This window comes from Equus caballus, chromosome 4 (assembly GCF_041296265.1).
Source record: "Equus caballus isolate H_3958 breed thoroughbred chromosome 4, TB-T2T, whole genome shotgun sequence".
NCBI classification, from domain to species: domain Eukaryota; kingdom Metazoa; phylum Chordata; class Mammalia; order Perissodactyla; family Equidae; genus Equus; species Equus caballus.
This window is the reverse complement of record NC_091687.1, coordinates 106,491,445-106,514,837: the sequence shown is the minus strand read 5'-3', so window position 1 is coordinate 106,514,837 and position 23,393 is coordinate 106,491,445. Positions and strand designations below refer to the sequence as shown.

The 23,393-nt window shown below is 45.2% G+C and overlaps 2 protein-coding genes across 9 annotated transcripts; one reads left to right on the top strand and one right to left on the bottom strand.

The window, feature by feature from the left end:
* Window positions 1-832: 832 nt before the first annotated feature.
* LOC138915062 (GTPase IMAP family member 1-like) lies at window positions 833-5,361 on the bottom strand. Of its 2 annotated transcripts, none has more exons than XM_070266047.1 (3): window positions 5,223-5,361; window positions 2,884-2,931; window positions 833-1,936 (listed from the first exon to the last, which is right to left on the bottom strand). In XM_070266047.1, the coding sequence occupies exons 2-3, from the start codon at window positions 2,924-2,926 to the stop codon at window positions 1,038-1,040; spliced, it is 942 nt and encodes a 313-aa protein (XP_070122148.1). In that variant the 5' UTR covers window positions 2,927-2,931; window positions 5,223-5,361; the 3' UTR covers window positions 833-1,037. The 2 variants fall into 2 exon arrangements, with proteins under 2 accessions (XP_070122148.1, XP_070122149.1); XM_070266048.1 differs by lacking the exon at window positions 5,223-5,361 and adding an exon at window positions 3,430-3,567.
* Window positions 4,720-22,613, top strand: LOC138915107 (GTPase IMAP family member 7-like). 7 transcript variants are annotated; one of them, XM_070266052.1, is made up of 4 exons: window positions 15,830-15,959; window positions 16,382-16,426; window positions 16,581-16,720; window positions 21,145-22,613. In XM_070266052.1, exon 4 carries the CDS (start codon window positions 21,196-21,198, stop codon window positions 22,042-22,044), a length of 849 nt encoding a protein of 282 aa, XP_070122153.1. In that variant the 5' UTR covers window positions 15,830-15,959; window positions 16,382-16,426; window positions 16,581-16,720; window positions 21,145-21,195; the 3' UTR covers window positions 22,045-22,613. The 7 variants fall into 7 exon arrangements, with proteins under 7 accessions (XP_070122156.1, XP_070122150.1, XP_070122154.1 ...); XM_070266051.1 differs by having other exon boundaries at window positions 16,331-16,426; XM_070266049.1 differs by lacking the exon at window positions 16,382-16,426 and having other exon boundaries at window positions 15,732-15,959.
* Window positions 22,614-23,393: the final 780 nt, after the last annotated feature.

The window sequence follows — 23,393 nt, the reverse complement described above, 5'->3', positions numbered from 1 at the left end:
TGTAAACGTTAACATGTATGCCCCTGATATCGCTTCATTGATGATCCTAAAAGCCCATGAGGATCATAAAGGGATGAATCTACCATGTTGAGAACTAGAAAACTGTTAAGCGAGGCGACCCTGGGGCTGAGTGGTTAAGTTCCTGTGCTCCACTTGGGAGGCCCAGAGTTCACCAGTTTGGATCCCAGGCGCAGACCCACACACCAGTCATCAAGCCATGCTGTGGTGGAGGCCTGCGTAGAAGAACCAGAATGACCTACAACTAGGATATACAACTATGTACTGGGGCTTTGGGGAAGGAAAAAAAAGAAGAAGATTGGCAACAGATGTCAGCTCAGGGCCAATCTTCCTTACCAAAAAAGAAAAGAAAAGTATGGTTTTCCATACTTTTCGAATGTCTGTTATGGTCTGAAGGTTTGTGTCCCCTGGGAGGTGATTAGGCCATGAGGGCAGATCCCTAATGATTGAGAATTGTGCTCATATACCACAGGCCCCAAGAGCTGGCTCATCCATTCACCATGTGAGGACACAGCCAGCCAGCATCCGGAACACCAAAGAGGGGTCTCACCAGAACCCGACCAGGCTGCCATCTTGATCTGGGACTTCCAAATCCGGAACTGTGGGGAAAAAAGTTTGTTGTTTATAAGCCACCCAGTCTGCAGCATTATTTTTTTAAAAATAGCAGCCCTAACGGACTAAGACCGTGTCTAAACTTTTTAAAACGCTCAAAATAAAAACCTTTGCTTTCCTTTTGCCTAATCCATTTTCTAATACGAAGTATCACTCACTTCATTATTTTTCAAGAAAGGAAAGATGCATCAAGACTAAAACGTTTAAAGGACATTTTAAAGTTAGGCCAATTTATTTTAAAATGATATACATTAGCCAAAACTGAAACTTGAAAACTTAACAAGTGAACTTCGAGCTTTTACAAAATTGATGCAGTGTTCACAGATTTCCGCGACATTAACACTCTGTCTGAAACTGCAGGATTCCTTTGGAAGGAGGTTTTAAGTCCCCCCTTCAGCTCCAAGCATTCAGCTCCTCTCCCGCCAGGGGAAGGCATTTTTAAGACCTGCGCTATCTGTCGCGGCGTCCGCCTGGCGCCTGGCAAGCAGCAGGCAGAGCAGGCCCAGGGCCCCCAGCAGCGCGGCCACGACCAGCCTCGGACGGCTCCACGGCGCCCTCCCGCGCCCCCACAGCGCCGCCAGCAGCCCGCGCCCCCGCCGCCGCTGCACGCGGGCCGCCACGCTCTCCGCCACCCTGCGCAGCCGCTCCTCGGGGCGCGCGCGGCCCAGGGCGCGCGCCAGGCTGTACACGTCGTTGGTGTAGGGCGCGCCCCCGTGCGCGCGCACCAGCCGCTCCAGCAGCGCCATGAGCTCGGCCACCTGGGCCTCCCGCTCCGCGCCGCTGGCGCGGTTGTCGAAGGCGCAGACGCGGCCGCCGCACTCGGCCACCAGTTCCCGCAGCGCGCGGTTGTCGGTGCAGCGCACGTAGTCCTGCAGCGAGGTCCCGGCCAGGTCCTCCTTGTGCGTGAAGAGCAGGACCGTGCGCGCCACAGCGTCATCGCCGAACATGGCCTTGAGCCGGCGCGCGGCCTGCTGGTCCTGGGCGGTGAAGCGGCCCAGCTGGCTGACGAGGAGCAGGGCGTGCGGCCCGGGCGCCGAGAGCAGGTAGCAGCGGCCCCTCTCGCCGCAGCCCGGCTCTGTCCTGGGGTCTTCGGCGCCGAACAGGTCCGGGGTGTCGATGACGTCCAGGTGCCAGCCGGCCCAGCGGCAGCTGCCCACGGCGCAGGTGGTGGTCACCTGCGCGGCGCTGAGCCTCGAGAGGAAGCGCCGCTGGCCCAGGATGCTGTTGCCTGTGGCGCTCTTGCCGGCCCCCGTCCTCCCGGCCAGGATGAGCCTGAGCCTGGGCTCCTGCGGGTCGTCCTCGGAACCTGCGCGGACAATGATTCGTGAGCCGCACGCCTGGAAGCGACTGAGCCTGCTGACCTGGACCTGCTGAACGCCTTTTGAACAAAGGGGACCAATAGTGCCTCAGCCTTTGCTTTTAAGGCCAACCTTCGCTGAGGTGATCTGGTTAGAGACTTTTGGACTCCGGGGTATCTTTACCCGTCTATGTCTTTCCTCTTTGGCGTCACCACATGCGCCTGGGGATGCTCCAAGACCCCGTGGGCTTTTCCCTAGAGGACGCCCCTTTGCAATTCCAGGCCGCATGGGCTGCATCTGACGTGACCTCTGGTCACCCACAGCGTGCAGAGCTGTTGCTTATTTCACGACTTCAGTGGCCTCTGCGATACTCTCCCAGGTGCCATCCCAGGAGGAAAGGCAGCAGGCCTCGTGTGGAAGGGCTGCCCAGAGCCCTAGACACCTGGGTTTGAGCTACAGCCCCGCCATCAGCCAGCTGTGTCACCTGTGAAGGTGCTTACTGTAAGAGTTAAACGTCTTCTGCAAAAATGGAAATAGATTGTTTCTCACAGGTTTGTGGGGGGTGAGCTGAGACAAGCTCTCTTCTTCCCTCCCTCCTCCTTCCCTCCTCCCTTTCCTCTCTCTCAAACCTGCTGCCTAAGAAGACAGCGGTTTAACCTTCCATCCTGTTCTCTAACACCTTCTGCCTGGCAAATCGTGTTCCCTCTAGTCCATGATTGGATCCCTTCTCCATCCTCCTCTGCGGAGATCCGAGTAGATCCATGGTCCTCATTTCCCACTTTGGGATTGGAGGCGCAGGCTAGTCACAGAACTTAATGTCTCCCAGCAGGGCAGGGGCAGAGGTCCAGCTAACGTGCAGGTGGGGCTTGTCTCTGGTCAGTCTGGAGTTGGCTCGCCCCTCATCACCCAGAGCTCACCCCTGGGGGCAGGAACGCCTTGCGAGATGTGTTCTTACCATAGGCATTTTCTTCGTCTCTTACCATCTTCCGTCCTCCCATGCTACCTGCAAGAGTCCCAAACACAGTTTGATCTTTCGTTTCTCATTCATTTATTCATCAGATAGGTATAACTCCCCACAATGTGTCAGGCAAAGTGGAAAGAGCTGGTGACCCCACAGTGAGGAGGCCACGGTTCCCTCCTGCCCCTGAACATCTGAGTTTAGGGAGGAACCTGGGAAGAGCCTGGGCTGAGGTTGGAGTGAGGCTGAGAACTTGGCTTTGTCATTTCAGGGACTCCAAGTGCAGCAGCAGAGCGCAGAGCGTGACACTCTGCGTCAGTGAGGCGGCTGTGAATGTTAATTTCCCAGGTAATTTTGTATCAGTACATGAGCCTTACATATTAAATTTTCCCAGGAGGTTCAGCAGCCAGAGGAGACTTTGGAAAACCCTGAGAACCCCAAAATTTGCCCAGTGACTTAGGGAACACCCTAGGGTGGTTGACCTGGGAAACAAACAAGAAGAAAATTGGCGTTTTGTTTGTGGAAATTGGAAAACAGACATACCTCGCAAGCTGCTCTGGACAGCCTCTGACTCTGCTCTCAGCAAGCTGGATTATTTGGCTCGCAATGTGTCTAACTCTGATCTGTGTGCTGGAGAGACTGGGGCGCTCCCCTCCGTCTCCTGATGTTCTGCCCCAAATCTGAGGCTTCTCGAAGTAAACTGATGATGCCCAGTTCAACCATCATTTAATACAATAAACGTTCAGGGAGCACATTTGCCGGATCCCACAGGTACCTGGACGCAAGTGCACAGTCTCTCCTCCATCTGCGTCTCCAGCCTCATCTCCAGCCACTCCCCGACTCGATCAGCCGCTCCACCAGGAGCAGACTTCAGGGCCTTTCCAGCCCACCTTGTGCTTTCCCTGCTGTGACCATTCATCCTCTCCCACGTTCTGTCTGAGTCCTGCCTGAGCTCACGTGTGTTTCCAATTCTCCCTGTCCCTGTCGTCCACCTGGTTACTGCAGGTGACCGTGTTCTCTCCCACTGGCACCACACAAGGGAAAGCAAAGCAGAGGTTTGCTGAATACCTTGTCTCTGGCCAAAGGACCAAGAGGACAGGTTTGCCTGGTCCTCAGTCCAAAGTGCTCATGTTCCTGCAGTAAGTGCCCTGCCACCTCCCCAAGCCTTAAGTTCAGCCCACGGGCCTCCTGTGATTGATTAGTTTGTGTGTAGAAATCAACAAGCTGCCGTAATTGACAGCAGAGCAGAAATGAGGAAACAGCCACAAGATTAGAACAAAGATCAAGACTTTAGCCAAAGTGAGCAGTCCTCGTCAAAGATGGAAATGAGAAAGTGTGCTGCAGGGAATTCACTGAGCCCTTGGGAGGCGTTTGGAACCTCCCGCGGAGTTTGGAGTGGGATTTGAACAGTTCTCCCAAAGTTCCTAAGAGCTGAAACCTGGGGTGCACAAGACGTATTGTTGCTGAGGAACGTCAGCCGTGTAGAATCCTGTCATCTGAAAGCTCCGAGGGTCGGAGTCTGTTTACCTAGTCCAGTGCTTCTTGAACCTGCTATCTTTGGAATTGTCTAGGGGATTCTTTAAAATGAGGATTTCTTAGAGATTTTGGTTCCCATATCTGTACTTTTGAGAAATAAGTTCCCCCCTCCTGTGACTCTAAAGCGTTTGGTCCACGGTCTGAGTTTCTGATGAGTTATCCCATCGCCTCCTTCATTACACGGGTGAGAGGAGGCGAGGACGTCAAGACGGCGCAGCAGCCTGCAGAGCCCTGGGCAGCTGAGATTGGGGGCAGGTGTTGAAGGGCACACGTAGGGCGAGGGACTGAAGACCACGCTCGTAACCTTAGATGCCTCCTGCAAGACCCAGTTGTGGACAGAGCTGAGGAAAGTGGAGCGTTTCAGGAGGATTCAGTTCAGGTTTATACCGAATTTTCACTTTGTAACTTGCTCGAGTTTAGATTTGTATGTATGTCCTCAAAAATATTTTTTGCCTTGCTGAACATGCATGTGGGGAGTGTGTGTGCCTTCTAGAGTGTGCTGTGTTCCCTGTAGTGGTTCTAGCAAACACCTTCCTTATTTATTAGGGGAGGAGGGAAGGAGAGAGGATTTGATAAGACTGTGTGCCCTCCAGAGCTGGAGAAGCTGCGTCCCACTTCTTGGGAACTTACTCAATTTGAATCTCAGCACATCCTTTAAAACCTGGAGGTGTGAAGTGATTCTTTCTAGGCTCTGCTCCCCGCCACCCCTCAACCTCGTAGCTCACTCATCGGGTGACATACAGACACCGCATTCCGCACAGGTCCTCCTCCCCGGCCGGCTCCCTTGCCCTTGGGCTCACCTTTCCTGCAGAGTTGGTGAAGGGCTCTGACACTGGCTCCCGGGAGCCTCTGACCTACTGCTTTCCCTTGGTTCTGAGGCCAGCAGGCTGTTTCCTCCCAGCACAGGAGGAAGTCTGCCTCTCAGCCCTCAGAGCTCAGGAAGCTCGGGGCGGGAGGGTCCCGAGGTGACGACTTAAAGAGACAGAAGCATTTGCCAGTGCCCTGGTGGGTATCTGATGTTTCCACTGGGAAACCACCCCCCTCACTGTGGACTATGATGACGTTTTCAGAAAGTCCTGTGACACCAACATCTTGTCTCCCAGTAGGGAAGAGCGTTTTAGGTTTCTGATGCCTGTTTTCACTTCTGGCCTTTGACCGATAATCTTATGCCCTTTTGCTTTTTATTTTTCTGTAAAATGGCCTCTTGAGGGTCTCCTTCCCCAGGACAGGAATCCTTGACATGAGTGTGGACAGTGCTACCAGTGTGGACCTATCTGCCAGGAACATCACATGCAACTCTCATCATTCTCAAAGAAAAAGAGCTGTTTTCCAGCTGTTAAAAATAGCACAGCTGGTAGAGGATGGAAATTTTTCATACAAGGCTTAGTCTGTCCATCTCTGTTGGCATCTCCAACCCAAGTTACTGTCTCTCCTCTCAAGAGGGTCTTGAGAAAGGTGAGTAAAACGTGTGGAGGGAAGGCCACCACAGGATCATGGTGAAATGGGTCCTGGAGCTGGTTAGGTCATTAACAGGCCATGTGATTGTGCCTAACTCCCTTGAACTCTCTGGAATGGACTCTCCTGTATGTAGTGAGGACATTAACTTAACCTGAATCTGATTGGCGGGGTCTGATTTTCACCCATTCTTGCCAGCTCATTATCTGCAGTGAATTACCCAGCTCTCACTGAACTCCACTTGTTTGTATTCCCCCAGCTTTATTGAGATAGAATTGACATACAACATTGTGTAAGTTTAAAGTGTACGGTGTGTTGGTTTGATAGACGTACATATTGCAGAAATGATCACCACCATAGCATTAGCTAGCACCTGCACCATGTCACGTAATTACCATTTCTTTCTGGTGGTGAAGACATTTATGCTTTCTTAGCAACTTTCAAGGATATAATCTAGTATTATTAGCTGTAATCACTGTGCTGTCCATTAGATCTCCAGAACTTAGTCATCTTATAACTGGAAGTTTGTACTCTTTGACCAATATCTCCCCATTTCCCCCCATCCCCCAGCCTGTGGTAACTACCATTCTACCCTCCATTTCTATGAGTTCAGCTTTTTAAAATTCCACATAAGAAAGCATGGTATCATACAGTATTTGTCATTGTCTGTCTGACTTACTTCACTTAGCAAATGCCCTTTGGGTCCATCCATGTTGTTGCAAACCACAAGACGTCCTTCTTTTGCATGGCTGAGTAATGTTCTATTAAGTATATGTACACCACGTCGTCTTGATCCATTCATCCGTCCCACTCTAACAGGTATGAGGTGATATCTCCTTGTGGTTTTGGTTTGCATTTCTCTAATGATTGGTGATGTTGAGCACCTTTTTGTGTATCTCTTGGCCATTTGTTTATCTTTGGGAAATGTCCATTCAGTTCCCTTGCCCATTTTTTAATTGGATTGCTTGCTTTTTACTATTGAGTTGTGTGAGTTCCCTGTATATTTTGGATGTTAACCCCTTATCAGACATATGATTTGTAAATAGTTTCTCCCATTCCATAGGTTACCTTTTCATTTTGTTGATGGTTTCCTTTGCTGTGTGAAGCTTTTTAATTTGATGTAGTCCCACTTGTTTATTTTGGCTTTTTTCGCCTTTGCTTTTGGTGTCACATCAAAAAACTTATTGCCAAGACCAACGTCAAGGAACTTACCACCTATGTTTTCTTATAGGAATTTTACGGTTTCTGGTCGTATGTTCAGGTCTTAATTCATATTGAGTTGATTTTTGTGTATGGTGTAACACAGGAGTCCAATTTTGTTCTTTTGCACATGGCTATCCAGTTTTCCCAACATCATTTATTGAAGAGGCTATCCATTTCCCATTGTGTTTATACTTGGCTCATTTGTCAATAAATTTATTGCCCATATATACATGGGTTTATTTCTGGGGTCTCTGTTCTGTTCTGTTGATCTGTTTGTCTTTTTTTTATGTGAATACCATGCTATTTTGATTAGTATAGTTTTGTAATATAGTTTGAAATTAGGAAGTGTGATGCCTCCAGCTTTTTTCTTTTTTTTAAGACTGCTTTGGCTTTTCTGGACCTTTTGTGTTTTCATACAAATTTGGGGGTTGTTTTTTCTATTTTTGTGAAAAATGCCATTGGAATTTTCATAGGGATTGCGTTGAATCTGTAGATCACTTTGTGTAGTATGGACATTTTCACGATATTAATTCTTCCAATCTGTGAGTACAGAATATCTTTCCATTTCTTTATGTTGCCTTCAGTTTCTTTCATCAATGTCTTATAGTTTTCAATGTACAGCTCTTTTACCTCCTTGCTTAAATTTATTCCTAGGTATTTTATCCTTTGCGATGCTATTGTAATGGGATTGTTTTCTTAATTTCTCTTCCTGATGAGTCATTACTAGTGTATAGAGACACAACTGATTTTTGTATATTGATTCTGTATCCTGCAGCTTTGCTGAATTTGCTTATTAGTTCTCACAGCTTTTTGGTGGAGTCTTTAGGATTTTCTATATATAAAATCATGTCATCTGCAAATAGAGACAATTTTACTTCTTCCTTTCTGATTTGGATGCCTTTTATTTCTTTTTCTTGCCTAATTACTCTGGCTGGGACTTCTAGTACTATGTTGAATAAAAGTGGAAAGAGTGGGCATCCTTGTATTTTTCTTGATCTTAGAGGAAAAGCTTTCAGCTTTTCACTGTTGAGAACGATGTTAGCTATGGGCTTGTCATATAGGACCTTTATTATGTTCAGGTGTGTTCCCTTTTTACTCAGTTTGTTGAGAGTTTTTATTGTGAATGGATGTTGAATTTTGTCAGATGCTTTTTCTGTGTCTGCTGAGATCATCAGGCAATTTTTATCCTTCATTTTGTTAATGTGGTGTATCACCTTGATTGGTTTGTGGATGTTGAACCATCCTTGCATCCCTCTCCATCTTGTGTTTGAACAGTGTCTTTTCTTGTCTAATTGCCCTAGTTAGAACCTCCTGTACAAAGATGAAATTAAGTGACAGGATCAGATATCCTTGTCTTATTCTTGATTTTAGCAGGAAAGCTTTCAGTCTTTCATCATTAAGTGTAGTACTAGTCGTGGGATTTTCATAGATGCCCTGTACCAGGTTTTAGAAGTTTCTTTCTCTTCCTAGTTTGTTGAGTGTTTTTATTATGAAACGCTATTTAATTTTGTCAAATGCTTTTTCTGGGTCTATTGAGATGATCATTTTTTTCTCATTTATTTTATTCATATGGTTTATTACATTAATTGATTTTTGGACATTAAGCCAATATTGCATTCCTGGGATAAACTTCAGTTGCTTATGGTGTATATTCCTTTTTATATTGCTAGATTCTCTTTGCTAGTATTTTGTTGAGGGTTTTTGCATCTATGTTCATAAGAGATACTGATCTGTAGTTTTCTTTTATTGTGCTGTCTTTTTCTGGTTTGGTATCAGGATAATACTGGCATCATAGAATGAGTTGGGAAGTATTCCTCCTCTTGTATTTTTTGGAAGAGTTTGTGAAGGATTGATGTTAATTCTTCTTAAATGTTCAATAGAATTCACCAGTGAAGCCATCTGGGTCTGGGTTTTTCTTTGTAGGTAATTTTTTTGTTCGTAATTGAATCTGTTTATGTGTTACAGGTCTATTCAGATTTTATATTCCTTCTTGAGTCAGTTTTGGTAGTTTATGAATTTGTCCATTTCATCTAAGTTACCTGATTTTGTTTAGTATAGATATTTCCAGCTGTAAACTTTCCTCTAAGCATGGCTTTAGCTACACCACTTAAGTTTTGCTATGTTGTTTCTTAATTTACATTCATCTCAAGGTATTTATAGTTCCCCCTTTTGATTTCTTCTTTGACTCACTGGTTATTTAGGATTGTGTTGTTCAATATCCACATGTTACTGAATTTCCCAATTTGTTTTCTATTGTTCATTTCTAATTGCACTCCCTTTTGGCTGGTGAGCATACTATGTATGATTTCAAGCCTCTTAAATTTATTGAGGCTTATTTCATGGCCTCACAAACAGTCTCTTTAGGAGAATGTTCCTTGTGCGCTTGAAAAGAACGTATATTGTGCCGTTGTTGGGTGGAGCGTTCTGGTGTTAGACCTAGTGGATTTATAGTGTTGTGGTCACATCTTCTACATCTTTGTTAACCTTCTGATTAGTTGCTCTACGCTTTATTCAAAGTGGGGTATTGAAGTCTGCAACTATTATTGTTGAATTGTCTATTTCCCTTCTGTTATTTTTTGCTTCATGTGTTTCAGGGCTCAGTTGTTAAGTTCATATATGTTTATAATTGTTATATCTTCAGATTCATTGATTCTTTCTTCTGCTGGTTCAAATCTGCCATTAGAGCCCCTCTAGTAAATTTTTGATTTTCAATTATACTTTTCACCTCCATCATTTCTATTTTGTTCATTTAAAAAAAGATTTGTATCTCTTTCTTTTTCTTTTTTTTTGGCCGAGGAAGGTTCACCCTGAGCTAACGTCTGTTGCCAATTTTCCTCTTTTTGCTGAGGCAGATTTGCCCTGAGCTAACATCTGTTGCCAGTCTTCCTCTGTTTTGTACATGAGCTGCTGTCACAGAGTGGCTGCTGACTGACGAGTGGTGCAGGTCTGTGCCCAGGAACCGAACCTGGGCTGCCTAAGCGGAGAGCACCGAACTTAATCACTAGGCCACCAGGGCTGGCCCTCTATGTCTTTCTTGATATTTTCTATTTGATGCAATAGTGTCATTGTAACTTCTTTTATTTAAGTGTGCTTTCCTTCAGTTCTTTAAACGTGTATAATTGCTGCTTTGAAGCCCCATCTTTAAATCCAATATCTGGGCCGTCTCACAGGCAGCTTCTGTTGCTTGTGTTTTTTCTGGTGAGAGATTACACTTTCCTGTTTCTGTCTCTTATAGTTTTCATTAAAAGCTGGGCATTTTAAGGAGTACAGTGTAGCAATTCTGGGTACTGATTCACCTTCTGCTTTTCTAGGGCTCGATGTGATGCTGTTTGTGTATTTGCCTGGTGACTGGGCTGGACTCTTCCAGTGAGGTCTGTTTCCCCTGCGTCGTGAAGCCTCTGGTGTTGTCCTCAGAGGGTGCAGCCTGGAGCCTGCACACAGTCACCTGGAGTGAGAGCAGTTTAAGCAGTGCTCTCTCTGACTGTCTCCTTCCTGCTCTCTCTGTTAACCTGTGTGTCTCTGTTGGTTTTACACCTGGCTGTTAGGCTTGCTAATTACCCCCTGATTGCTCTCTTGTTTTTGACAATGACCTTGGGCATAAATTGCTCCCCCATCTGATCTGATTAAATTTTGCTTCCTCTGCAGGGGTAGTTTTCGTGGTCAGTCTTTCAGGTTTTCTCTGACCCTGGAGGGACTGTTCTTACCTGTCTCTCTTCCTGGTTCTCTCTGGCAAACTTGCTGCCCTGTGGTTTCTCCTGTGGCTCTCAGACTCCTCTAAATTGCTTACCATGAAAATCTTCATTGTTTTCAAGAGTACCCTTGACTTGAACTTCCCACACTCTGTTTAAAATAAAGTTATTTCCTTTGGGGAGAGCTGAGGAGTTCTCTGTTGTTATGGACTTCTTTTCATTCTAAACAGAATCTCTGAGCCAGAGCTCTGGGCCCAGAGCAGAAGACAGTAGTCTCTGGTCTTCTCAACTTGCCTCTCCCTGCATGGAACCTCCATCATGTGAGGGAGCTGCAGTGTGGGCAGTTGGGGTCCCAGTATTTTTAGCCTGTTGTGCCTGGGACAGAGCCCCTGCCCTGTGAACAGAGGAGCAGTAGGGTGCTGTTGGCGGCACTTCCCAGGAGTCCCCTCTCTGCAATTCATAGCTAGAGGGGATGGTCACTGCTTCCAGTCTGTCCCTATCTGTAGGATGCTCTTGATGAGCAGCTAAAGGGAGAGGGAGCCCCATCTTCTTGCCCACACCTGCCCAGAGTGGAGTTTCCTTCAGGCTGAGCTGAGGATGGGTTGGGGAAGGAGGAATTAGGTCATGGCTCAAGTACCACACAGAGTGTCACTGTTCTTACTAAGATTTATCAGGTTTTAAAAAAATAAGTATTTCTTCATTTGCTCTATGGCCTTCAGACAACTTTTAGAGACTTTAAATTTTTTTTCACTTGTTCTGGTTATTCCACTAGCAATGTCTGCAGGATTCTTCATGGTCCTTTCTGGAAGTGGAAACCATGTCAGTAGTTGTAGATTAAACTTTGGCCACATTGCTAGCTCCTCTCTGCTTTCTTCCTGCTGAGTACGTGGATTTTCTATAGTTTAGTTTTCCCTTCTTGTGGTTCTTTATTGCAATTGAATGAAATACTGCAAAATGGGAACCTAGGAGGCAGCTGCCGTTCTCTTCCAGATTGCTATCTTTATCTGGAGTCCTTGGTTTTCCACTAAATGCAAATGTGTTATACATGCAGAGGATACGAGAAATGTTGGTGCCTCCTTATATTTCTAAATAATCATTAATTGTCTTTCACAGCTTAGAGATGAGTCATTTAAATACAATTTTCAAGTTATGCTTCTTCATGATAAACAATAGTCAAAAGGAATGAGGCTGCTCAGCTGCTAGTTGGCTCTTGAGGCTTTGAGAACTTCATTGTTAGAATTTTGGAACATGACAACCTGCATATGCACCTATTCCAGTTTAGAGCAGAGCTTCTCTTGCTGAGCTCATGTCAGAGTCAAAGTGCCTGCTGTTGTGCCTGCTCTGAACGAGGCCCTGGGTGGGTTTGGAGGCTCACAGGAAAACTCTGCCACTTCATCCTCAGGCAGCAGCAGCCTGAGGAGGGTCCGAAAAGGAGCCTGAGCACAGTTTGGAGTGACCTCCACGGTGTGATTTCTCCTTGGCCCAGTCTTTCTACCCTCATTCCTTCTGAACGCTGCAGCAGGTACAAACAAGGGGACATGGCCCTGCGACCCAGCCTTTCCAGCCTGTGCTTTGACCACAACTCTCTGTGCAGAATAAGACAGAGTCAGGGGAGGAGAGGCAGGAAGTGGCTGTGGCTGAGGCAGGATGCCTGTTTTTCTGTGCACAAGTGAATTTACAAAACATCATCGGGTTGCTCATTTCTTGAAAATATAGGGGATTATGAGAAAAACAATGTGATATGCTGAGATATGCATTACAATTGTTCTCTTTACTCCTTGTTAAATTTTATTTCTAGAATTTATCACGAGCACTAAAGCACTTAAGAACACTCTCTTAATGCAAGGATTGGAGTGAAGCAACAAAAGACGTCAGATTGAAACCAAAAGGAGAAAATGAAGATCATAGTGGAAATTGTGCAGACCAAATTGCAAATCCCAGAAAGAAGGGAAGTTACTGAGCGCTGTTGGGTGGTCGTGGCGGCCTCTGAATCTTTTCCCCGATTCCTCTCCTCCTAGGCAGCCTCTTCTTCTTCCACTAGGGTCATGGAATGGCTAAGAGTTCAGGGATATGCAGGCAAACCTTGTGGGCTTTGGAGGGATGGGACTAAAAATTCTGGTAGCCGAGTGAGGAAGGGAGCCGTGGGTGTGTTGAGAGCAGCAGGAAGCTGTGGGGAAAATGCCTGATTCTTTGTTCTTGCTTTCTTGGCTGTTGGTGCCAAAGGGTAAATGACGTTGACTCTGTCACTGTCTGTAACTATACGTTTCCCTGATGACCCTAGGGACTCAAACGCCCTGGGAGAGGGGCCTGTGCTCATATTGCTCCCTCTCGCCAGACCGCTTAAGCCAAGAGCCCCAGCTCTTGTGGTCTCCCTTTGAGGACAATTGCTCTCTGTGCTGCTGCTGGAGGTTTGTAACTATAACCACCCGACGTCTGAGAAGTAGCATGAGTGAGCGGAGCTGGGCTCATGATCGTGCCACTGGGAGAGTCTGGGGACTTGTTCTCATTGGACAAAGCCCGAATGTTATTGTCTGACACAGTTCCACAGCAGGCATCAGTCTGAGACAATGCAACACCACCCCATCTTTGCATCTGTAGAGATACTGTGGCTCAGAGGGCTCATGAGTTTTTTCGCTGACCATAGGTCTTGCTAGTGGCAGAATCAGACCCACATGCTTTCTCCCTGAGTGTGCGGCTTATATTAGAGGGAGATGCCCAGTGCTGTTGGGCTGATATGCGACTCCAGTACTGAAGCTCATGGAACAAAACAGTTGCCATTGGGGGAACAGAGGGTGTGATTGACCTACTTAGACAGGGTAGTAATCCTGTGCAGCCAGCGTAGCCTAGGAGGAAGGCTCCTGGATATTTAGACGCTTCACAGCTTGTTTTGTCTTATTGTGAGGGGATAATGCCCCCCTCCCCCTTTTCTTTTAGATAAAACCGTTCTTTTGTGTGAGTTTGGTATCCTGTAAGAGCGTGAGCTTGGCTCTTGCTGGTGGGACTGGGCCATGCTGGGAGGCGGACGTGGTCTGATAACCCCTCAGCTCAGCCCATCCGGGAGTCTGCCTGTGCCCCTCATGAGTCAGGAGGCCTCAACTGCACTCTCAGGACTTGAGTCCCTCTGTCCCTCTTTAAAAGAAACGTTTTTTTGTTTTGGTTTTGGTGTTGAATAAATTGTTGACAAAAACTAAACTCCCCTGAGAATTTTAAAGCTAAATTCTCTGAGGAAGCCAGCGTCTCTCCTCCCTGAGATTCCATGGTCATCTGGGCCTGCCGTGTGGGTGGGACTGAGGGAGAAGATGTGCTCATAAGGTTGCACCGCTCAGACTGCGCAGTGCAGAAGGGGAAATCTTTGAGTCGTTAAGAGGATGGAACGAACTGCAGGCAGAAGAAGAGGTGTAGGAAGGAGAAGGTGGTGCATTAGATTCCCAGGGCTGCCGTGACAGATCCCTGCACACCGTGTGGCTTAACACAACAGAAAGGTATTGTCTGTTAGTTCCGGGAGTCCCAAATCAGAGTGTCGCAGAGCCTTGCTCTCTCTGAAGGCTCCAGGGGAGGACCCTTCCTTGCGTCTTCACAGCTTCTGGTGGTTGCTGGGAATCCTTCGCATTCCTCGGCTTGTTAGTGTATCACTCCAGTCTCTGTCCTCGTGCATTTTACCGTAAATCAGCAAGAGAACCCAGGCAACACCATCCACACTTTGCTCGGACACCTCCTCAGCTAAATATTCAAGTTCTTTGCCTACGAGTTAGGCTTTCCACCCAGTGGTAGAGCATAATTCAACCGACTTCTCGGCCACTTTATACCAAGTATCACCTTTCCTCCAGTGCCTGATAGCGTGTTCCACTCTTGGATCTGAGATCTGACCAGAAGTACCTTTAATGTTCGCTTGTCCACCAATAGTCTCTTCAAGGCAATCTAGGACTTTTCTATCCGGCGCCTCAAAATTCTTCCAGTTTATGTCCATTCCCCAATTTCAAAACCACTTCTACATTTTAGGTATTTTTTAACGCAGCACCCCACTTCCTGTACCAAAACCTAAGTTAGTTTCCATGGGCTGTTGTCACAAATGGGCACGAACTGGGTGGCTTACATCAGCAGAGATCGGTCGTCTCACAGTCGGAAGGTAGAAGTCCAACACCGAACTGCTCTCGGGGCCACGCTGTCTCTGACGCCTCTGAGAGGATTCTCCTTTGCCTCCTCCAAGCTTCTGGAGGCTGCTGGCCACCCTGGGCCTTCTTTGGCCTGTAGATGTGTCACTCCAATCTCTGCCTCTGTTGTCACCTGTTGTTCCCCTCTGTGCATCTGTGTCCAAATTTCCCTCCTTTCATATTGATACAGTCATTGGATTAAGGCCCCCCCCCCCTTAGTGACCTCATCTTAAATGGATTACTTGCAAAGACCCTATGAAGTCACAGTCTCAGGTACCAGTGGTTAGGACTTGACCCCATCTTTGGGGGAGACAATGCAACCTCTAACAGGTGCTCAAGGACCAGTGTACCCAGTTGGAAGGTGAAATGCCCTGATCTCTGTCTTCCCAGGCCTAGTTGTAGTTAGTAGGTTAAACCCATGTGCTCATTGGAAAATGTTTTCCAGGCCTCGTCTTCCTCTTTTTCTCTTGGTTCCCAATGGTTTAGACCCTTTGGCTTAGTTTCTGAGTGCTGTTAACTTCGGAAAGAGTAACATGAGACCTTCCTGAAAGACTATAGTAAAAACCCACATTATAGGGTCACTGGGAAGCATCCCCAGGCTCTAAACTTGGAAACACCAAGCCACATATCTGAGTTCTTTCTTCCCCGAATCACCCTGCAGTCTCCCACCCCACCCAGGGGAGATGAGCAGACCTTGTGCCTGGCTTCCTGGGCCAGATGTGGGTCATTTAATAAGGTCCCTTTGGCTCCACCACTATAACCCAAAACAGTGAATGTAGCTTTGGAAATTCTGGTGCGCTAGCAGGCACGTGGAGAAAAAGCTTTCAACTTGCGAACACTGAAGCACCCACCAAATCATGAGGCAATATTTCTGTCTCTTTAAAGGCAGAGAGTTCCTTCACTGGCTCCACCCAATCTGAGTTTCCTCACTCAGAGGTTTCAGAGGATGCAAAGGCTTTTTCCCCAAAGTTACAGCAAAAGCACCATTTCAAAGAGCTTCTTTGGAGAGGACTTGAGAACTCAACTCATTCAAAAGAAGGTGAGCCTGGCTGAGAAGAGGCCCCCTGAGCATAGAGCTGTGAGGGGCAGTAGGATCCAGGGCACTGCCTGGGGTGTAGATTCTGGTATGAGTGTGGTGGGAGAGATGTGGTGGTGGAGGGTAGGGTGGGGAGTGAGGAGACGGCGTCTGTCCATCTCCTATGTAACGGGACAAACTTGTGCTGCGTAGGGCTCCTTCCATCCAGTTGCTCCTGTGATGGACATGAGTGCTGCCTGATAACCCATCCTCTTCCCTGACTAGGAAGTTAGTGTCCCCAGGGCAGGTCTTAGAGCAATTTAGAGACCACCTAGTCTTTTTACTGAAAAAGAAGCAGAATCCCAGAGTGTGGTGACTCTCCAGGGGTTACACAGGTCACTAACGGCAGAGGAAATTTGGAATTCGGTTTGCTGAATCCTTTCCAGCAGTTAACAGAGAGAAGCTGTGTCCCCAGCAGTGTAAGAGACGAGGTGAGGAGGGGAGAGGGTCAGCTACGCTAAGGAGACAACGTGTGTGACGCCCTCCTCGTTCCTGCCTAATTACAGCCTTGCTGCCAGTTCTCGCTTCTGGAAAGAGTGGACTGTCTTCCCTGCCCTGCCCTGATCTCTCTCTGTCCTGATGCAGACTGAAATTTAGAGCCGTGCTCCTGAGGAGGAACCCAGAAGAGGCCGTAGTGTGCAGTGGTTAAGAGCGAGCGCGGCGTGGTCGGACAGACTTTGAGCTGGATCCCCCTCTGCCCACAACCTTTAGCACCGTGACCTTGGGCAAGTTTCTCAGTATTTTTGAGCCACATCTACTTCCTCACTTAAAAAATTAGAATAATAAAATTAGCTTTGTTGCAGATCATATTTTGGGAGTAAATGAGATAATGTGCGAAACATATTTTTCATGGTGCTTAGTATACAGTGTGTGTTCAGGAGTAGTTATACTATACACAGGTTAAGTTTTTCATTACGGAAAAGTTTTAACTTATTCGAAGATAAGGAGAATAATATAAGGAACTTTCCTGTGCCTATACCAAGATTCAACCATTATCAATTGATGCAGTTTTGTTTCCTCTATTACTCAGCACTCTCTATCCTCCTCAGATCATTTTCAAGTAAATATCTGACATGACGTCACTCCATCAGTAAATATTTGAATATGTCTGTCTGAAAGATAAGGGCTGTGTCAAAAATATTACCATAATCAGACTTCAGAAAGCAACTAGAATTTTAAAAAATATTACTGATTATATTCAGACTTCTCTGATTGTCTCATAATTTTTAAAATTGTTTGATGTCAGATGTAAATAAGGTCCATAACTTGCAACTGTTCAATATTTCTTAAGTTTAGCTTAATATTAGGTTTTCACCTTCCCTGTTTCTTTCTCTAAAATATCTTTTTTTAAGAAAGGGGAAGTTTTTTGTCTAACAGACTTGGACAGTGTACTTTTTGTCGATTGCATCCTCAAGATGTCATTTACCACGCTCTTCTAGTTCTAGTGTTTTGTGTGAATTTATATTTAGGGAGAGGCTTAATCAGATTCAGGTTTGACTGGTGTTTTGGTGGGACTGCTTCAGAGGTGCAGCTGTGAACTTCCATCAGAAGACGCGTGATGTCCTGTTGTCTCTCCTTCTGTGATGTTAGCAGACAGTGATGACTGCCTGGAGTAAATTTGTTTCATTAAGGGTCACAAATAAGGATATTCCATCTTTCTTTCTTCATTTATTAGATAGAATAATCCTATAAAAAGAAACTTCCCCTTGGCAATCCTTTCAATCCACGAGGTACAGTTGTTATAAGGAAGACAAGAGAAGTGCTTGATTCTTTCCCTTTTTGTCAATGTTCAGAATGATTAGATGCTCTCCTGGCAGACTCCAAGGAGAGCAAGTGACTTCTTTTCCGAAGGTGGAACTGTTAGCAACTCATGGATTTCAACACATTTGATATATTTCAATCCTTTGGAATTATTATTCTTATTGACGCTCAAATGGTCTCATCTTTGTCCAGTGGGAGCCTCTTCAAGTTGGCTCTTGAGTCTCTTTGGTAAGATCCCAGAATTTTTGGTAGCGTCCTGGCTTTCTAGTATGACAAGGTGGTCTAGGGTCAGCTTGTACATTTCCTGGCCCAGACCCGGAATCAGTTCTTCCTTCTAAGAGCCTTAATTTTTTGTTGGTGGGAAATGGCATTTGAAGACCACAATCTGGGCACTAAGGGTACTTGTTGCTACTGGGCTCATTGTTATTTTTATGCCTTTACAATGGACTTGAAAACTAGATACACACACACACACAGACAACTAAGGATCGGATTCCTTAAAACAATTTATGATTTTTGCAAATTATTATATATTGCAATGATTATAAATTGCAAATTATGCAATTTATGCAGGGTTTTTTTGGCCTTAAGGTATTTCCCACTAGGGATGAACAATGAGATTACTGCATTTTCAGTCTCTTGGACCAATTCTTTCTGTGTCTCATCTACTACACACACACAGTTAGGTTCATTCGTTTCATTTGCTTTTGCTTTTCACTGGTATTTTTTAAATGTAATTTTTGTTGTATAATTATGTAAACTATTCACGTGGATTCAAGATCAAATCTAGCAAATCTGAATATATCCAAAAAGTCTAGTTTTCATCTTTTATCCCGGTTCCTCCCCCTGTTCCTCCCACTCCGTGTAAGTAACACTTTGTTTAGTTTTCAGATTAGCCAGCCCTGGCGCTCTAGTGGTTAAGATTCGGCAGGTTCATTTCTTGGTCAGGGAGCCACACCACTGTCTGTTGGTGTCACACTGTGGCAGCTGCATGTTGCTGTGATGCTGAAAGCTGTGCCACTGGCATGTCAAATAGCAGCAGAGTCACCCGTGGCGGACAGGTTTCAGCAGAGCTTCCAGACTAAGACAGACTGAGAGGAAGCACCGGGCCACCTAATTCTGAAAAAACTAGCCATGAGAACCCTGAGAATCGCCGTGGAGCATTGTCTGATGTAGTGCTGGATGGTGAGGGTGGCACCGAAAGACCGGGCAGAGTTCTGCTCTGCTGTCCACAAGTTCGCCAGGAGGCAGAATTGACTCCATGGCACTAACAGCAAAGTTTTCAGATTACCCTGACGTTGCTTTCTCCTATATTTGAAAATATACATCTTATATTTTATATGTGTAGTTCATATTCCTCCCTGTTAGAGAAGCGGTAGTAAACTGTACATCACTTTCTTCACTTTGCTTTTTTTGCTTGATGATACATCCTGGAGACCTCTCTATACTGGTTTATAGAGATAGTGCTCATTCCTTTTCACAGTTGCAGAGTACTTCACTGTGTGAATACCTAGGTCTATTCACCCAGTGCCCTAATGATGGGCCTTTGATAGGGTTTTGGTCTTTTGCTATTACAAATAGTGGTGCAGTGAATAGCCTTGTGCATAATTTTTGTCTGTATTTTTGTCAGTGTAGCTTTGGAATAAATCCTAAAATTGGGATTTCTAGTCAAAGGGTAAATGCAGATGGACTTTTGCAAGATGCTGCTAACTTCTCCTCTGTAGTCGGGGCTGCCTTTCCACTCCCTCTGGCCGTGTGGGAGAGCACCCGCTTCCCCTGTACCTTTACCAACAGATTGTGCCAGCCGACTTCTGGATTTCTGACAAAGCTGTAGGTGAGAAGTAGTGTCTCAGTGAAATTCTAATTTATTTATTTTGTTTTTTCTACATTTTGACTTATTTTTCTCTATTTTGAAGGAATGTGAATATCTTTTTATATATTCAAGGGACATTTACGTTTCTTTTTTTCTTTGAACTGTTTATTCATATCTCTTGCTTCATTTTCTATCAAGTTGTTGGTCTTTTGTTTCTCTCCTTTGCGATTTTCTTTGTCTAATACGGGAATTAACCCTCTTGGATTTACGTTGGAATTTTTTCCCCTAGTTTGACATTTGTTTTTCAATTTGTCTGTGGTGATTTTTGCCTCACATTGTCGTTTATATTTTTATGTAATCAAATTTATGAGTCTTTTTCCTTCCTCTGTTTCAAATCCTAGCAATATTTCCCCTGCCCTCAGGTTACAAAGAATTCATCTGTGTTTCTTCTATTATTTATAGGGATTTGTGTCTTACCTTTCAGTTCTGATCTACTTGGAATTTGAATGGCATGAGGAAACGGATGCAGTTTCATTTTTTCTGTCAGGTTATGTAGTTATCCCGGTGTTGCTTATTAGTCCATCTTTTTTCCCATTGGTGTGAGATGTTGCCTTATTGAATATAAATGTAGCATAATATAATCGAATTGAATATAAGTGAATATAGTATGATCAATTCGGTCTATTTGTGAATTTTCTGATTTTGTTTCCCTGCTCTGTCTCTCTTTGCATGCACCGACATCATACTGCTTTAATTATACAAACCAGAATGTTTTACTCTCTGGTAGAACTAGTCTTCCTTCATGGTTCTTGTTTTTCTTGGTTGCCCAGCTAATTTTCTTTATTCTTCATCCAACTGAACTTTATAATCAACTATTTTAGCTGCAGAAAAAAAGTAATGGCATAATTTTTAAAATTTATATTTATATAAAATCATATTAAAAACATCTATGAATTCCAATTTAATGAAATGCTTTAAACATGAATCAGTGTTGAATTTGGTTAAATGTCTTTTCTGCATCTAGCTAATTTTCTTCTTAATCTGTTAAGGAGATGTGTTGTAAGAATCAATTTTTCTCATATTGAACCACCCTAATATTTCTGAATAAATCACACTTAATCATGGTGTATTACTTTTTAGTGTCCAATAATATATTTAGGATGTTTGTATCAAAATTCACAAATGAACCATGTCTGTAGATTTATTTATTGGTGAAATCTTTTTTAGCCTTTGGGGTCAATATCACCCTTGCTTCATGAAAATAATTGAAAGTTTTCATTCTCTTTATATGATCAGGAATAGTTTATGTAGCATCAAGATGATCAGATCTTTAAAGGTTTAAATGAGTTCCCCTGTGAAGCCATCTATCTGGACCTGGTATTTTTTTGTGGGGAAACTCCTTAACTCCTTTCTCTATTTGTCTTTCATAGTAGTTGAACTGTTTCATCTTTCTGTCTCTACTGGGATAAATATGGATAATAGACTATTACAAATTTTCAGGGAGGAGAAGAAAGAAAAGAGAGTTGGGAATGGTTCCTATTTACTGAAATTGAACCTTTTTTCTCTTCTTCTCAGCCTTCCTAACCTCCAGGTCTTGTGGGTCCCTAAGTCCCAGATCCTCTGAACATGGCTGCTGCTCAAGACAACACTCTGAGGATTGTTCTGGTAGGGAAAACTGGAAGTGGGAAAAGTGCGACAGCAAACACCATCCTTGGGAAAAACGTGTTTGTTTCTCGAATTTCTGCTCAAGCTGTTACCCCGACCTGTCAAAAAGCATCCCGGGAATGCAAAGGGAGGGACCTTCTTGTTGTTGACACCCCAGGGCTCTTTGACACCAAGGAGAAGCTGGCGAACACCTGTAGGGAAATCAGCCGGTGTGTTCTCTCCTCCTGCCCTGGGCCTCACGCCATCATCATGGTTCTGAGGCTGGGCCGCATCACAGAGGAAGATCAGAATACCATCGCATTGATCAAGGCTCTCTTTGGGAAGGCAGCCATGAAGCACATGATCATCTTGTTCACTGGCAAAGATGGTTTGGAGGGTCAGAGACTATGCGACTTTATAGCAGAGGCGGATGTGAAGCTGAGAAGCGTGGTCCAGGAGTGTGGGGACCGCTGCTGCACCTTCAACAACAAAGCAGACGAAGCTGAGAAGGAAGCTCAAGTGCAGGAGCTGGTGGAGCTGATAGAGAACATGGTGCAGAAGAACAGAGGGACTTACTTTTCAGACGCCATATACAAGGACACAGAGCACAGGCTGAAACGAAAGGCAGAGGTCTTGAAGATGATGTACACTGACCAAAAAAACCATGAAATTGAACTAGTAAACAAGGAATATGCTGATAAACTGCGAGAAATAGAGGAAAAAATTGAATTACTAAAGCTGAAATATGATGAACAAATAAGAAATATAAGACAAGAAACTAAGAGGAGTCTATTCCAAGATGTCTTAGATGGGATTTTGAATATGTTTTAATAAATATGGCATGTGTTTTGGAAGCAATGTAAATTTCATTTTTTTCTTAATTTACTCTGATTTGTTACTATGGTGTTTATATTTTCCAAAGATGGCTACGCCAGTATCTTCTATCCTACTTATTCTTCTTCTATCTGATGTTGATACTCCTTCCATTGAGTTATGGGATCTGTGCCCCTTACCCTGAAATTGGATGGACTTCGTGACTGCTTTGATAAATAGTGGATAGTTGGAGCAACACCATGTGACTGCTCAGGTTCAAGAGGGAAATTGACGCATTGCTCTCTTGTCATGTTTGCCTTTGGAACTTGGCCACCATGTTGTGAGGGAGCTCAAGTTGCCCGTCAAGAGGCCCACATACAAGGATTTCAAGTCACGGGCCCACTTCCCTGGCTGATCTTTCATCTGCCAGCCTCGCAAGTGAGGCAACAGAGAGAAGAGGATTGTCCAGCTGCCAACTGAGCCACCTCTGAGGAAGCTGCAAAGAGCAAAGATGAGCCATTCTCACTGAGTCCTGCCCAAATGGCAGATTCATTAGAAAAATAAAGGATTCTTGCTGTTTTAAACCACTAAGTTGTGGGATGGTTTGTTATGCAGCAGTAGCTAACCAGAATTAAACATCTTCACAGCTCATTCCCTACCACTCCCTGATCCCACTTGTCCCCCATCACAGTGCCAACGAATTTAAGAAGTTACAAAATTGGCAAAATCAGGCAATAACCGATCACTAGAATTCAAAGACTCAATTTAGGAAAGTTCAGATAAGAAATCCTGCATACGTTACGTGTTAGCACCACTGGTCATGTGTGTTATTTCAGTCCACGTCTGTGAATACTTTGTTAGTGAAGCATCAGGCTTCTCTGGCAAGATTGTCCTGTGGTTCCTGGGGCTCTGGAGGTTGACAGGTCCTCTTATTGTTTTTCTCTCTTTTCTTTGTCAGGCACCGTCCTAACTTCAGCTGTCCCTGACTATGACTTAAAACTCTCTTCTGTGCAAAATACTTTCCATTTTCCTCTGCAGACCCACTCTTCACCCTTCTTCACTCTAGCTCTTTCCCTAGGAGGGGATCTCTGTGGACTCCACCAGTGGATCTCTTGCTTTCTGCCTTCTGCTTGGCTTCTGCCAATGGGAAGTCCAGGCAGGGGGTCTCTTGGGGGCCGACAAACAAGGTCAGGGTGTTTGTTCTCCTGCCTCTCTCCCTGTAGGGTCATCACTGACTAGCTGCAACCCGTAGTCCAAGGTCACAGCTCCTGCCCTGGTGGCCTCTCCACCCAACTCTCCTTCTGGGCTCCAGTTTTCACTCACCCCTTAGGGTTAGGATGTGATCTCCTCACCGTCACCAGCACTCA

Excerpts from the sequence above, each read along its gene's own strand:
- LOC138915062 (XM_070266047.1), bottom strand. The coding sequence starts at position 2,926 with ATGGGAGGACGGAAGATGGTAAGAGACGAAGAAAATGCCTATG. Across the intron at positions 1,937-2,883 it reads AGACGAAGAAAATGCCTATG|GTTCCGAGGACGACCCGCAG; the intron begins GTAAGAACACAT and ends TTGTCCGCGCAG.
- LOC138915107 (XM_070266055.1), top strand. The coding sequence starts at position 21,196 with ATGGCTGCTGCTCAAGACAACACTCTGAGGATTGTTCTGGTAGGGAAA.